The sequence below is a fragment of the Bombus pyrosoma genome, linkage group LG13, assembly GCF_014825855.1.
Source record: "Bombus pyrosoma isolate SC7728 linkage group LG13, ASM1482585v1, whole genome shotgun sequence".
NCBI lineage: Eukaryota > Metazoa > Arthropoda > Insecta > Hymenoptera > Apidae > Bombus > Bombus pyrosoma.
In genome coordinates, this window is record NC_057782.1 from 7,868,002 (window position 1) to 7,882,223 (window position 14,222).

The 14,222-nt window shown below is 28.2% G+C and overlaps 5 protein-coding genes across 9 annotated transcripts; 2 read left to right on the top strand and 3 right to left on the bottom strand.

Moving 5' to 3' along the window:
* The first annotated feature begins 77 nt into the window (after window positions 1-77).
* Window positions 78-4,423, top strand: LOC122574216 (G patch domain-containing protein 4). 2 transcript variants are annotated; one of them, XM_043741542.1, is made up of 3 exons: window positions 78-459; window positions 634-2,066; window positions 4,287-4,423. In XM_043741542.1, exons 1-3 carry the CDS (start codon window positions 411-413, stop codon window positions 4,320-4,322), a joined length of 1,518 nt encoding a protein of 505 aa, XP_043597477.1. In that variant the 5' UTR covers window positions 78-410; the 3' UTR covers window positions 4,323-4,423. The 2 variants fall into 2 exon arrangements, with proteins under 2 accessions (XP_043597477.1, XP_043597475.1); XM_043741540.1 differs by lacking the exon at window positions 4,287-4,423 and having other exon boundaries at window positions 79-459; window positions 634-2,197.
* LOC122574219 (beta-1,3-galactosyltransferase 1-like) lies at window positions 3,938-6,868 on the bottom strand. Of its 4 annotated transcripts, none has more exons than XM_043741546.1 (6): window positions 6,607-6,868; window positions 6,044-6,117; window positions 5,714-5,954; window positions 4,888-5,153; window positions 4,545-4,816; window positions 3,938-4,465 (listed from the first exon to the last, which is right to left on the bottom strand). In XM_043741546.1, exons 2-6 carry the CDS (start codon window positions 6,062-6,064, stop codon window positions 4,042-4,044), a joined length of 1,224 nt encoding a protein of 407 aa, XP_043597481.1. In that variant the 5' UTR covers window positions 6,065-6,117; window positions 6,607-6,868; the 3' UTR covers window positions 3,938-4,041. The 4 variants fall into 4 exon arrangements, with proteins under 4 accessions (XP_043597481.1, XP_043597483.1, XP_043597480.1 ...); XM_043741548.1 differs by having other exon boundaries at window positions 5,771-5,954; window positions 6,044-6,106; window positions 6,607-6,867; XM_043741545.1 differs by having other exon boundaries at window positions 6,044-6,106; window positions 6,607-6,867.
* A 2,179-nt stretch (window positions 6,869-9,047) lies between these two features.
* LOC122574225 (AP-3 complex subunit sigma-2) lies at window positions 9,048-11,311 on the top strand. The gene is made up of 3 exons (XM_043741557.1): window positions 9,048-9,420; window positions 9,495-9,878; window positions 10,680-11,311. Exons 1-3 carry the CDS (start codon window positions 9,352-9,354, stop codon window positions 10,800-10,802), a joined length of 576 nt encoding a protein of 191 aa, XP_043597492.1. The 5' UTR covers window positions 9,048-9,351; the 3' UTR covers window positions 10,803-11,311.
* A 42-nt stretch (window positions 11,312-11,353) lies between these two features.
* Window positions 11,354-12,625, bottom strand: LOC122574223 (GATA zinc finger domain-containing protein 1). The gene is made up of 3 exons (XM_043741555.1): window positions 12,029-12,625; window positions 11,750-11,952; window positions 11,354-11,670 (listed from the first exon to the last, which is right to left on the bottom strand). Exons 1-3 carry the CDS (start codon window positions 12,302-12,304, stop codon window positions 11,457-11,459), a joined length of 693 nt encoding a protein of 230 aa, XP_043597490.1. The 5' UTR covers window positions 12,305-12,625; the 3' UTR covers window positions 11,354-11,456.
* Window positions 12,626-12,763: 138 nt separating this feature from the next.
* On the bottom strand, window positions 12,764-14,162 carry LOC122574224 (partner of Y14 and mago). The gene is made up of 3 exons (XM_043741556.1): window positions 14,008-14,162; window positions 13,638-13,734; window positions 12,764-13,562 (listed from the first exon to the last, which is right to left on the bottom strand). Exons 1-3 carry the CDS (start codon window positions 14,036-14,038, stop codon window positions 13,037-13,039), a joined length of 654 nt encoding a protein of 217 aa, XP_043597491.1. The 5' UTR covers window positions 14,039-14,162; the 3' UTR covers window positions 12,764-13,036.
* Window positions 14,163-14,222: the final 60 nt, after the last annotated feature.

A 14,222-nucleotide genomic window follows, 5' to 3' on the forward strand; every position in this document is an offset into this window, starting at 1 on the left:
TTTCAAGATTTTTTTTATTAACAAAGTACATATAAATAATAATATGTATAAAAGATACTATACAAAGAAATATTATTGAAATAAGAGCAAGAAATCCAAATTAATAATGCAATGTTTATGTTAAAATAAAAATATTAAAAAAGAAAATATTTATGAAAATTCCTTAGATATTAAAATTGGACAAAATTTCTGTGAATCCCATGCCAGCTCACAGTTGTACAGTAGCGCCACAATACGAATGTTATGAAAATTTCAATATGCAGAATATCCAGCAAATAGTATAGTTTTCATTCACTAGGTAAATTTTGCTTCTGGTTAATGAAAACGTGTATCGTTCATAAACTATGTTGTATTTGTAAATTGTTAAATGACATTTTTTAATATAAGATTATAGTAACGAAAGTTTAAACATGAATGACTTTGCAAAGTCTCAGCTTATGAAATATGGCTGGACGGAAGGTATGATTTTACAAGCATTATTATGATATAATAATAGTTATAACTATTACATTTAATGCCTTTAGAATATTATGTATTTAAATGTTTATTCGTGTACTTCGTTGTTAAATAAATTTGTTAAGTAAATTTTGTAATGAACATTTGTGAGTGTTTTTTCATTTTTTATTGATATAGGTAAAGGTTTAGGTAAACATGAAAGTGGCATTACAGAACCTTTAAAACAAAAATTAAAATTTGATACAGCAGGAGTGGGATATAAAGATACAGATTCGAATAATTGGTGGGAACATACTTTTAACAAAGCAGCTAGTAGTATCAAAGTTGAATCACGAACTGATGAAGTTTCGATATCTGTTTCAAAAGAAAATACAACTAATGATCTTCCTAAAGAAAAGTTAAATAAAAATGAATCTAAATATGGAAATTTTCTTAAAACTACTACATTACTTAATGGCAACTTAATACTGGAAAATAATTCTAATATGCATAAAAAGCAAGATATCGAAGAGAATATCAAACATGTTTCTTTAACAGATGAAGAGTTATTTAAATTATGTGGTGGTAGAACTGCCCATAAAGGAGCCAGACATGGATTACAATTAAGTGGAAAATTGAAAAGAATTGCCCAACAAGAAAAGTATTTATTAAACACTACAAAATTGGAAAACAATATCATATCCCATAATAATGAATATGAAGAGATTAATGATGAAAACATAGTATTACCAATGACTTCTACTGAAAGTGTAATGATTCCAAAAAAAAGTAAAACCGCTAATAGAAAAAATAAAAGACTTATAAATAACTTAAGTCATCAGTTAAATATTTTATGTAATGTAAGTGATAGTGATAAAAAAGATATACATGCCACAGTAAAAGGAGAATCAAAACAGAAAAATAAAGAAAAATGTAAAAAGAGGAAAAAAAAGAAAGAAAAGAGAAGTTCAATTTCTTGTGATATTGAAAGTGTTGAAAAAGAAGAAAATAATACATTAAATTATGTAGTGAATTCTGTAGCTAAAAAAAACATTCAGGATCAAGTAAATGATCATACTGAAAACGAATATACAGATACATCTTCACCAACAAAAAAAAGTAAAAAGAAGAAGAATAAATTGAAAAAGAAGAAAGATCAAGATGATCAATATAATCTCGCTAATATCATTGATGCTTGTGAAGATGAATTGCATGGTTCTCAAACAAAGAAATTTAAAAGATCACACAAAAATGACTCAGACTTACCTTTGATTAAAGATGAAGATATTAAAACATTAGAGGTCAAATTTCAAACAGAACTTTCTTGTAATGAATTAGCTGTAAAGCAAGTTGATACAGCCAAGACTCTTCCAAATATATCAGATGCATACTTTAAAAAGAAAGTGGATTATTTAAATACTAAAATAAAGAAAAAGAAACTGTTAAAGTTACATAAAAAACAAAAGATTAAATTAGCTAAATTAACAGAAAGTTTAGAAGCTCTATATTTTAATACCGAAGAATCTGCTTCAAAAAAATATACCAAAATAAAATTAAATGAAGGATTAGAGGATTTATTTAGTATTGATTTTGAAACGGATCCAATTTTGAGAGAGACAAAGAAAGAAGAGGTAGTTAAATTCTTAACAAATTTTAAAAAAGAATATTGTCCCTAAATACACATATACTTATAAAATCATTTGTAATAATTGTGTATAAATATTTATGCATACAATAATCATGTCGTAATACGTGTAAGATATCTACTGTGTATTTATTTTCTAAACATACATAATTTTCTAAATATTTTCTACGTATGGTATTTTTTATTAAAATTTTATGGAATAATAATTTGCTATAAATGTTGTTGATTTTTCTTCATTTTTTATGGGAGGAAAACTAGAAAAAGAATACTTTTTTCATACCCTTAACAATATTTTTTTCTTTTTGTTATACAATTTATTAATGGACACAAATTTTTGACAATTTAATAGACGCGCGTAACAAATCAGTTGTATATATATATATATATATACAACTTTATATTTATATATATATATATATATATATAAAGATAAATGCATCGTTAAATTTTTGTATGTATCAATACCGTATGCACTTGTGTACAGTCCATCCAAGAAATAACAAGCGTGGTAATATATTTAATAAAAATTTGTTATTAAATTTTATCGATTTTATGTTTAAAAATACATTTTTACTATCATGTAAAACTTAATTTTCATAAAAATTAAATGATGATCTGTAAAAAAGTACATCCGGCGAACGTATAATTAATTGCTATATAGCACCAAATTTCGTAATATGCTAGAAAAATTTCAAAGTTCAATTTTCCTAGCAATATATTTATATAAAATAAAAGCAGATCTTTTTCTCTAAGGCCACTAGAATAGTCCGTAGAGTCGTTAATAATCTTAGTTTTGCTTTCACTAGTGAACGAATCTCACTCAACAAGCTTAATGAATATGAATTCGTATTACTTAATCGAGCTAATAATTGATTTAAACATTGGTTTACTAATAATGCATTTTGCATTAGGATTAGCAAGGAATGTAATTCTTTTTTATATCCATAATCATTAAAATATCGTATAAAATGGTAATCGTTTCGATTAGTTGGAGTACAAGAAATGTAATTATTATTATGAATATCACTAGTATTAATTAATACGTTAGAACGAACTTTTACAAAATTTTATGTATCCTTAGCATACAATAGGCTACATCAAATTCATACTAGCTAAATATATGTGTCGTTGATATGTAAATATCATAATACGACACTAACAATGGTATTTTGCACAAAATACATACAGTCAAAATTGGATGGACGAATTTCCTACTTTTAATAGTCTCAACTAAAATTACTAAGTTGTATATAATGTTATGTATAGGTAATAAATAACAAGCGGCGAATTTTAAAATTACGCAAATGGTTACTAAAATAATTACGATATTTGAGTGTAAGAAAATATACCAATGTTTTATAATATTGAACAAATTTTAAGCTAAATAAATTTTTATTAAAGAAATAACTATTAAGACTTACTGGCAATAGGTACAAATAGCAAAATATACGCATGTATATATACATATGTTCTCATAACAATTCTCTTAGAATTGTGAGAAAATATCAAAGTGAAATTCTTTCAATTTAGACAAAGAGTGTAATTTAATACACTTGTAACATGTTTTATATAGTTTTTTTCTAGTTTTGCTTTTCTAGTTTTTGTTAAAATTATATTAAATTGAGTAAGATATCATCTTTGGAGATCCTGAATTATTTAGATCTTTTTACATAAAAAATAAAGTTAACTCATAAGAGCAAGTCTAATTGACAATATTTTTCTTAAAAACTATTGCTATTCAAATGGAAAAATAGTCTGTAAAACTTTTATTCAAACATCAATTACAAATCTCTCTTATTGTAGCTTTAAAAAAAGTTCTCTTCGTCAATATAATTTTAGTATGACTCTGTTTTATGATTATCATAATACTCATTGAGAATTATTTCTTAGTATTATTTTGTTTTAATAAATATTAAATCAATAATAAATAACAGGTTTAATACTTAAAAATTTTAGTTAATTTAAACACATTTGTTAATAGGTCTTCTCTTCACTGTATAATATCCAATGTTTCTACCACTTCTGCTTAATGTAACTGATTTCTTATCAATATGAGAATGATTACTACAAGAGAGACTTGTATCATTCAATTTGTTCCATATAACATACATACTGGACACATTCACTTTGTGTGTTGTAATAGCATTTTTTAATGTACAAGGATCCAGTTTACGTGGAACATAACTAAATCCAGGATGATTTACAGGTCGTACTTTTGCATGTTTTGCACAGAGACCAGTAATGTAAACATCTTCCAAGTGAAGTAATGGTGTTGTTAATGCTGCATGATACAATTTAAATGCCACATCTAAACTCATTACATACCCCGTACCAGATAAGTAATTAGGATATATTTTCCCTGAATACATATATTTTGGTGTATACCTAATTAAACACATTTGTATGGATTCTCTTTCTATATATTCTTATCTTATATTTATATTATGATATGTATGTTACTTACCATTTATTATTTGGATCTAAAATAGGTTTAGCATTACAGATGAGAGAACCTAACAATATATCAGTTAGTGACTTTGATTGTAAAGTTTTCATTAAACTAGGAATATTTACAAACATATCATCATCTGTTTTCATGAGATATTTTGCTTGGCCACAATTTGATGTTATCCATTTCAACATCATTACAGATTTCAATGTTAAATTATTATAAGTATCATAAAATTTTTCTTGAATGATATCATTGTATTGATGACTTTCTTCAGCTATTATACTCTGTAATGCAATTTGTTATTGGTTTTGTTGTAACAGTTCCCATTTAAAAAATTTTACACATAAATACATACATTAAGTGTATCATTATCACTTTGTCCCAAAAGAAATGCTATCTTTACAGTTGAGTTATATATATTATCTAAATTATTCTTATTAGCCCAAGTGCTTCTTATAGCTGTTCGAGCTTGGATATTTGTAACAGCTGAACAAATAACTATGAAAAGATATGGTGATGAAGAACATATATCATTAGGACTTAAAACTGAAGTTGTATTTTCTGGATGAATATATACACAAAGATCTCTTGAAGTATTATATGTCCATCCTGGCAATTGCGCTGTAAATTATTTATATTTACAGAAATATTTTATCTTAATTCTATAAGGAAAGTTGTATTCATGAAATTCTTTTCCTTAAGCTTTGACTTCATATGCATGCTTAATAAAATTAAATAATTATTTTATTATAGCATCACTCAAGCATTCTACATTAAGTGGATGGAAAAAGGAAGATTGAAGTATACTGCAGATACTTTTTCTACTATTCAAATTTATTTTTTCTTTTCGCTAATTCTAACATGAATTCCCATGAATATACAACTGAATAAATTACCTACTACTTATCATTATAAAAAGAATTCCTTCCCTTCTAAAAAAGAATCCTTGACTCATTGGGTATTTAATATGATAGTAGGTAATATGCAAATATGTTCTATATAAACTATACTTATTTATGTAATTCTTACAGTATTTTTTAAGCTTACATTATTATAATCCATAGAATTTAAATTTGTAATTGACAAATAATTATAAAGAGAAAAGTGAAAGTAGATTTACATATCAAGTCTTGTTAGTTTATAACACAACAAAAGCTCTAGCAATGTTAGTGAATGCATACCTACTGAGGCTACCAAATGTGAAACACCAATGTGTTTTGGAGAAGATGGAGTCTCACCTAAGCCTAAAAATGGGCCTTGAGCTGAATGGTATGCTGGTACATATATTAAACCAAGTGTAGCTAAGATCATAAATCCTACTGCTAATCTTCGGACAAATGATATCTTTCCTTTAACTATTCCATTATTAACTATATTGGTGGTTGATGACAATTTCAATGGCAATAGTCGCGATTTTCCCATCTAAGAACAAATGATATTAATACAAATATATAACATTAATATTGTGATAGCCAATAAGTAATGTTGGATTTTTCTTTATATAGTCTTACCTTATTCATTTTTTTACTCATTTAATTCTATCATATTTGATTGTCAACAATCAAGATGATCCTCTGTATAAAATCTTTTATTTAACAAAAATATAAGAGCTACTTTATCAATATATGTATTTTTCAATGAAAACGATTATTTGAAAAATAAATAGGTAACATTTATAATAATATTATGAAACAAAATAAATGTCAACTTTGGAATTGAATGGAGTAATAAATCAAATGTTATGGTCTCAAACATTGAAAACACTTTCATAACATAGATCGTCATAAGTCAGGTTTTTTAAAATTATTTCAATGAAATTATTAATAGTTACATTTCTTAATGTCCTACATTGTATCAGTTAAAAAATAATGTAGCAATTTAATTCAATCATAGATGCATCAATAGCAAATATAAATTTAGTGTAGAATATTGATATAATAAATGTATATTACTTATTATTTTGTACGATACAAAATTGATCTATCTTTATAAACTGTAATAAATATTGCTAAATATTGACATAAAACCAAAAATTCAATTTTTTTTCAGTTGGATACATTATAAACAACCTTACCTTTGAAATGCGATGATTGTGTTACGCTGCATTTGACAACTCGCCATTTACCTCTGTCGTAGGATCGTACTTACGATTTATCAAAACATATCGCAGAAATTTGACGTTAGAGTATATAACAAACATAAAAAAAAAGAAAAAACTTTTACTCAAATTTTCGTGATTCTTAGACTGCACCTTGAATCCAAATAGTTTGTCATTTCGTCATTTGTCAGATATCGCGCGAATGCAGTTCCACCTAGTGTTAATTACTTTGATTTCTCTGTTTTGCACTGTATTATTGCACTGTACCAGTAGAGAGGAAATTTCCTCTCTGGTAACAATTATAACACCACAGACGAGATACAGACACAGACTATACGGAGTACAGACATTTGCTAAGGCTGTGGTATGGAGACTTGGCATCTTATGGGCTATGTTGTTATGTTATATATTCTGAAATACCGATTGTGTAAAAAATCAGAGGTTTTGACATGCCCCCTATGATTTAAAGCGGTGGATTTAGGAATTATAATTAGTCTAATTATCGAAGTTGCTAGAATTGGATCGTTGTTACGTGCAAAAAAGATCTTATTTTGTTCGATCCCCACATAAAATTTGCATACTTATACGTATGTAAGTAGTTGAAGTCGCTTGAACTTCTAACTGCCTACTGAAAGTAGTTAAACACGGTAAGATTTACTTAAACACAAGATAACTATGATACTGTAATATTACAAACATTTTTTGAATCTAGGACAGTGAAACTATAAGTATATATTTCTGAGAGTATCAAACAGTGAATAGGAAATATATATTTATATATCAAGATATTAGATTTCAGGTTTCTTGTTTCTGCAACTACTAAAAGGGAGAAAATACTTTAATCTAGTTCAAAATACATATGTACGTACATGTTAAAAAAAAAATGTCTTATAACTTTTTCATTGTCGTGTTTTGTAGTTTGCTGAGCGGGGCAAGTTTTATGACGCATGAAATTTTGTTTCGCGCCATACGGATTTGAATGGAAAGGGAAGCCGAAATTTTCCGAGCAAATTTGGAAGCTAAGCAAACGCGTGTAGGTAGCCGTGGCGCGGAGTGTCATTGTACCCTTGATGATAAACATAAAATTATGATGAAACATAAAAGCTTTTCATTACGAATATTATCTTATTCGTACTTGTTACTGAATATTGTCTTAAATATGTTCTCTATTCCTCAATTTCATCAATTTGACTGTTTGAATGCGCTAAATTTGCGCGCGCTTATATATACGAACGCTCCTATTGGCACAATATAGTGTCAAAGTCAAATAAAGTGTGCCTATTGGTGCAGAATATTCTCAAATGAAATCGACCGTTGTTCCTATTGGCGTAATATATTGCACGTCAAATGGAGCTTTGCTATTGGTGCGAAATATTCGAAAGTCGTAGTTTCGCGGAGAATCGTGTTCTGTCATTGTACTCTTGAATGCCGTGGAGCGAAAATTTGTTTCGTCGAGCGTTACCCTGTTGTTATTAATACTTTCATTTCAACTTCATCAGTATTTCTACACTTCTATCCGCTTCATTTAAATAGTATGTCCGTATTTAATCATTTATTAATTATAATCTCAGTAAAATTAAGAAATTTTCTTTTATTTTCATCATTGACTGTGTACGTGACAAGTTACAATCATCGATAGCTCATATTATCGGTCTTTGAGGCAGAATTTAGGTTCTATTATTACTTTATTTCACTATAATTGGTTTCATTATTGTAAATGATTTGTTTATTATACATTTATTTTTGACTGTATTTCTGATGGTTAAAATCATTGAAAATTAATTAATATTAAGTGTTGAGACACTCTTCGCGACTTATTTTGAGAATTTTTTATTTTATACGTGAATTTAGTAAATTAAAGTTACGAGATAGGAAAACACTTTTGCAAACGTACATTAAAAGAAGCATTTGCTTATAAATTAGTGTTTTCAATTTAATATTACATTTTTTTGCGTAAAAGAAGGGTGAATGGGTCGTGGATAGGGAGGGTCTCCATCCGCAGCAACCTCCACGCGGTGAGACCTGGGCAATCATTATTTGATATACAATTATTAATTGCATCATTATATATATGGTACAATTATGAATTGTATAACAAATAATACGAGCTAATTGGCTGTGACCGCGATTATCTTTTTATGCAGTCCTTGGGTTGTTTCGAATGTACTCGGAGAATACATTCTTTTTTATTTTGAAAATCAGTAAAGTCAAATAAATGAAGGACTTTAGAAATAGTATTATCAATTCAAATAATATTACAGTACATTTGAAATATGTTGAATCGATAATGTTGGGAATGATACTAGAATGGTAAGGGAATAGTATATCTAATCTATACTTTGTTTGTGGTAATAGTATAGTGTTCTCATGGAATGAGAAATATTTACGTAGAAAAATTTCTCTTTATTGTGACTTTATTTCATTGCATATAATTACTATAATTTCTAAGTTATTTTTTAAATTAATGTTTATAAATAATGCATAAATACAGTGACAGCTGCAAAATGAAATATTTAGTTGCTTAAATTTTCTTAAATATTTATTTTCTTAAATTAAATGTTTATTAGTATGAATTTCCTTAATAACGCAATGTTGGAAAAAAATTATTTTTTTTAAAGTACATTTCTGACGTTCGAAACTAACCTCTATACGAATGAAAGACACATCTGTTTTTTTTTCAATAATAAAATTAGACCTTATTTTTTTAATTGATCGTGAATCATGATTAAAGCTATTTTAGTATTTAACAATCATGGGAAGCCTAGACTTTCTAAATTTTATCAATACTTCGTAAGTGTAACAACAATTATAATTTGTTATTATATTCTACTGCAGAATTCAATAGACTGTGTATTTTTTTTCAGAATGAGGATATGCAACAACAGATAATAAAAGAAACATTTCAATTAGTTTCGAAGAGAGATGATAATGTTTGTAATTTTCTAGAAGGTGGAAGTTTAATTGGTGGATCCGATTATAAGTTGATTTATCGGCATTATGCTACATTATATTTTGTATTCTGTGTTGATAGTTCAGAATCAGAATTGGGAATCTTAGATTTGATACAAGTTTTTGTTGAAACATTGGATAAATGTTTTGAAAATGTATGTGAACTCGACCTTATCTTTCATGTAGACAAAGTTCATTATATTCTCAATGAATTAGTGATGGGTGGAATGGTTTTAGAAACCAATATGACTGAAATACTTACAAGAATTGAAGATCAAAATAAATTGGAAAAACAGGAGGTAAGTAATATTTTTATAATTGGCATTTAAGAAACATCAATATATGTGTTGTATGTTTAAGCTTTACTTATATATTTCATAAATATTAAAGATAACAAATTTTATATATAATATAGCAGTACACTGTGATAAAGTTTAAATTATTAAGTCATAGTTATAATAACTAATTTATGCAAACATCCCTTAATTTTTTGGGCCCAATAAAATTTTATTCTCTTAAAATTTTTAAGTAGTAAGACAAAGTGATAAAGAAAAAGGCATTCAATTTCTTATAAAAGTCTTCTGGGCTTGAAGAAGTTAACAGCCTATTGCAGTTTATTCGTTAGCTGTGCATGCGTCGGAATGTTTTGTAGTGCAGTTTCATATGGTGGTAGAACTGATTGAGCTAACATGAATTTTAGGGAACTTACAAATCAGGACGATCTTGCTCACCTCGTCCGTTTGTCCTTCTGGGGCCCCCTCCCTAAGTAAATCGGCAGTAAAAATCAGATCATTTTGTACACATTCATTCCTTTGTGTAAACTATCTGTGATCTTTTTTTTTTTCACCAAGAGTTTCAAAACATAAATCTTCCGTAGCTTTACAAAATAAATACTCATAACACGCATGATGGTGCTAAGTCGTTTGTAAATGTTTGCTCGGAAATAGTGCCTTACTGCAAATGTATACGTCGCTATGCTCTAAGAATAAAATGTGTATTGCGTAGCTACTTATTTGTATTTACTTCTATTAATTAATCTATGTTCAAAAATCCTTTATTTTTTCCATTTTCCATTTTTTCCATCCATATGGTATGTGCAGGCAGGAATCACAGCAGCGCCGGCGCGTGCTGTTTCTGCTGTCAAGAATATGAACATACCACAACAGATAAAGGATATGAAGTTGCCTGATTTACCACAAGCTATAAAAGATCTCAAATTCTGACCAGCCGTTACTTCGTTGGCTCCAAGCTGACTGATTTCAACCACAATCCCAAATGCAAGTGATACTACAAGGGTTTTTTTCCCCTCTCTTCAAGTGAATGAGAATGCACCAATACTGTCCACAAATTCTTCATATATTTCATCTCAACAGTATCAGAGTTAAAAAATGAAGATTCCCAAAGAAGAGGATTTGTACAATGAAATTTGAAAAATTGTATCTGTATCTAAACATAAGGATCTCTGGAGTGTTGGAAGTATTAAATTCAATACATGAAAGAAGGTAAAAATTTATAAATTTAAAAATACTGATACTATATTTTATAGAGATTGTATTATCATACCTAGTGTAATATTATGAAATTGCATTTTCACTATTATACCTAAAGTAGTATATTTAATGTTAACTCATTACTGAACACTTCCATTCTATTATTTTCAAAGATAGTATTAAATGATAATGTTATATTGTTGTATCAAACAAAGGTGTAATAAATATTGCAATAATATATATTCACGATAAATTTTATTTTTAAAAATTTAAACAGTTATAAATATACTTCAATTATTTTGTTTTATTTTTCTATACCAGATTCATAATGTACATAAGAAACCAAAATATTAACATAAAAACAACTAAACAACTGAATTAAAAAGTTCATTTTTTACATGTAGCAATTTCATTTCTGAGTGTAGTCCAGATATATCCAGTACCGTGTTCTGTAGGTGGTGGGGGATATGGTGTATTTTTTAATTTATAATAATCTGATGGAGCATGCATTACAAATTCCATACATTCCAATTTGCGTGGGAGATCTTCTTCTGGTCCTATAATATATGTCTCAGGACTAAATCCTTCATCAGGTGGTGGACTAAACATGAAATACATAATTTTACTACTTTGATAGCTTATGAACAATAAATGAATTACCATAGGTTTTAATAATTTACCTTGCAGTGGTAGGCAAGAGCCAAGTGACAGCAGCACTTTTTTCACAATATTGATCTGTGAGTAAACCACGAATTTGAGCATAATAAATTCCTCCGTCAATATCCTGCATAGAAACTATATCACCTACTTGAAAATAAGTGCCTTTATAAAATACATAACTGCTTGTAACAGGAGTTGCTGTAGCTGTTGGCGCTTTAACTGGCTAAAAATAAGAACAAAATAATATATAATATTTCGTTTTGGAATACTTGCAATAATTAGAAAATCAAGAAACGTACAGTTTTTTTGAACAAATTTCTTCTTCCTTTCCCTTTGGGTATAATCTTATGTGGAACTGATTTAGAATTGCAATATCTTGTAATCCTTGTACTTCTCCTGGTAGGTTTTAACAGACCTCCCTTATCCTCATCTTCGTTTCTTACGTTTGAACTCGCTTCTGAATTTCTTTCTTCTTCAAGACAATCGTTGCAAAGATTACCGGCTTCGGTTGAATGCCAAAGTGGGGTCTCTCGAGTCCCACACTTGACACATTCAGGTTTATTGCCGAGAGGCATCGAATTTTAATTAATTCGATCTTGTTAGTTATTTATCCATCGATAGTCAACCGTCAACCGTTCGCTTTAATCTGCGTCTCAATCGTTTTATCATTTCAATTTCACTAAATATCATTTTAATTGGATATGGTATTGTACCGAATAGAAATTACAAGCTTTCATCTATGAGAATATATCAAGGACAAAAGGTAGTAAAACGCTTATACGAGTTTTTCCATTTTTCACATAATAAATTAAGTACAAAAGACACGATTGTATACAGTAAACTGCAAATGCAGAATATCGCACTGTAGGAATTTCAGCAGCTGCTGAGAAAATAAAGCTAGTCAGTGTGTCCAGCATATAAAATCCCTAGTATTTCAAGTTTCATCAAATTAGTCAGGAATTTAAGAAACGTAAATGAATTTCATTATTATAGACATAATATTTATTTCTGATGATATAAATAACAACATGTAATATGCAAAAACAATTTTTATTAAATCTGATTGGTCTTTCACATAGTGATATTATAGCATACTAAATTCTCATTAGTATTTAATTTTTATCTTCTGTATATAAATGTACATCTTCATATTGCTATTAGCTTACTGTATAAAGAGGATGAAATTGTGACATTACATAAGATCATATTAAAATTTTTAAAAATTTGAAAAACACACATCTGCTTAGGTACAACTATAAAGTGATATTTCATGAGTATGTAAATATATCTTTTTTAACTCCCTCTTTTTATTGACTTGCTTCTAATCGTTTTATTTCTTTCGAAATTTCAGCTTTTCTTGCCAACTTGTCAAGTATTTCTTTTTCCGGATTTTTTAACAATCCATTTTTTATCTTTTCTTCCAATGTTTCAATTTCTCTGACCTTTTTTCTGAGGTTTTTCAACCTTTTCTGTGGATCTGATATAGAAGTTTGAGATTGAGTTGAAACATTTGATTTAGGTGTTGAAGTCTGGTTATTGGATACTATCTTTATGTTAATTTGTGGTTTACTGTTCTGTGATAATGATTCTTTTTTCTGATCTGGTTCTGAGAGTGTAGTTTTGGCCAGTTCTTCTGTTATACGTTCAGTTGTTTTATTTTTATTTTTTTTCTTTTTCTTTTTGACTTCTGTTTTAACTGGAGCACCAGGAATAGTTTTAGATTTTGCTGCTAGTAATGCTTCCTGTTTAGCTTTATGCTCTGCTATGAATTCTGGACTTGCACCTATTGGATACATAGGTTTATTCTTTATCTGTTTGCCTTTGCTTTCATATCTGGAAAAAAATGGTGATAATAATAATATTATCTGTATAGAATGGTATAGTATTGTTTTATAAATTATTACATACAATGGAACTTCTTCTTGTGGTATGTAGCCATCTTTTACACGACGTGGCTTACGCCATGTACCATCAGGACGTTGACTGGCCGGAATGAATGTTCCACCTATGAAAAATTTGTAATAAAAAATGAATTTTATGAATTAACATGAATCTATCTTCTAAATATTTTTGTTACATTAACATCATTGAATTTCATTCAAAACACCGCACATATCTTACTGTAAATATTTTTAATATTTATTAATGATTTAAAAAAAAGATGAGTATCAGAGCTTGACTTAAATTTTGTGAAATAATGGTTGTTTACATGTTGCAGGTTATAAATAATGCAACAGCTAAAATAAATCAAATGATTGAACGAAACGAAATTTATCACCTTGTTCATCTTTAATGTAAGCCGACGCCATCGTTATTCAGTGCGATCGTTCGCCGTGAATATTTTTTATTATATTTCTTAATAATTCCTACTATCCGCGTGCCATTTTGCGATCGTGAGGACCTCAACCCTTGAGAAATAGTGTGTGTCTTGAAATTAACAATACGTGTATATAGTTCCATATGATTGTAAGATGTCGCTACTATATAGTTATT

What these genes read in the sequence shown, in the direction of transcription:
- LOC122574224 (XM_043741556.1), bottom strand. Translation starts at nt 14,038, where the DNA reads ATGGCGTCGGCTTACATTAAAGATGAACAAG. An exon ending in TTACATTAAAGATGAACAAG is followed by an intron (nt 13,735 to 14,007) that starts GTGATAAATTTC and finishes AATTTTTCATAG; the next exon opens with GTGGAACATTCATTCCGGCC. An exon ending in CCACAAGAAGAAGTTCCATT is followed by an intron (nt 13,563 to 13,637) that starts GTATGTAATAAT and finishes ATTTTTTTCCAG; the next exon opens with ATATGAAAGCAAAGGCAAAC.
- LOC122574219 (XM_043741546.1), bottom strand. Translation starts at nt 6,064, where the DNA reads ATGAGTAAAAAAATGAATAAG. An exon ending in ACATTTGGTAGCCTCAGTAG is followed by an intron (nt 5,154 to 5,713) that starts GTATGCATTCAC and finishes AATAATTTACAG; the next exon opens with CGCAATTGCCAGGATGGACA. An exon ending in GTGATAATGATACACTTAAT is followed by an intron (nt 4,817 to 4,887) that starts GTATGTATTTAT and finishes ATTGCATTACAG; the next exon opens with AGTATAATAGCTGAAGAAAG.
- LOC122574225 (XM_043741557.1), top strand. Translation starts at nt 9,352, where the DNA reads ATGATTAAAGCTATTTTAGTATTTAACAATCATGGGAAGCCTAGACTT. An exon ending in CTAAATTTTATCAATACTTC is followed by an intron (nt 9,421 to 9,494) that starts GTAAGTGTAACA and finishes ATTTTTTTTCAG; the next exon opens with AATGAGGATATGCAACAACA. An exon ending in ATAAATTGGAAAAACAGGAG is followed by an intron (nt 9,879 to 10,679) that starts GTAAGTAATATT and finishes TGGTATGTGCAG; the next exon opens with GCAGGAATCACAGCAGCGCC.
- LOC122574216 (XM_043741540.1), top strand. Translation starts at nt 411, where the DNA reads ATGAATGACTTTGCAAAGTCTCAGCTTATGAAATATGGCTGGACGGAA. An exon ending in GAAATATGGCTGGACGGAAG is followed by an intron (nt 460 to 633) that starts GTATGATTTTAC and finishes TTATTGATATAG; the next exon opens with GTAAAGGTTTAGGTAAACAT.
- LOC122574223 (XM_043741555.1), bottom strand. Translation starts at nt 12,304, where the DNA reads ATGCCTCTCGGCAATAAACCTGAATGTGTCAAGTGTGGGACTCGAGAG. An exon ending in GAAATTTGTTCAAAAAAACT is followed by an intron (nt 11,953 to 12,028) that starts GTACGTTTCTTG and finishes TCTTATTTTTAG; the next exon opens with CCAGTTAAAGCGCCAACAGC. An exon ending in CTCTTGCCTACCACTGCAAG is followed by an intron (nt 11,671 to 11,749) that starts GTAAATTATTAA and finishes TTTCATGTTTAG; the next exon opens with TCCACCACCTGATGAAGGAT.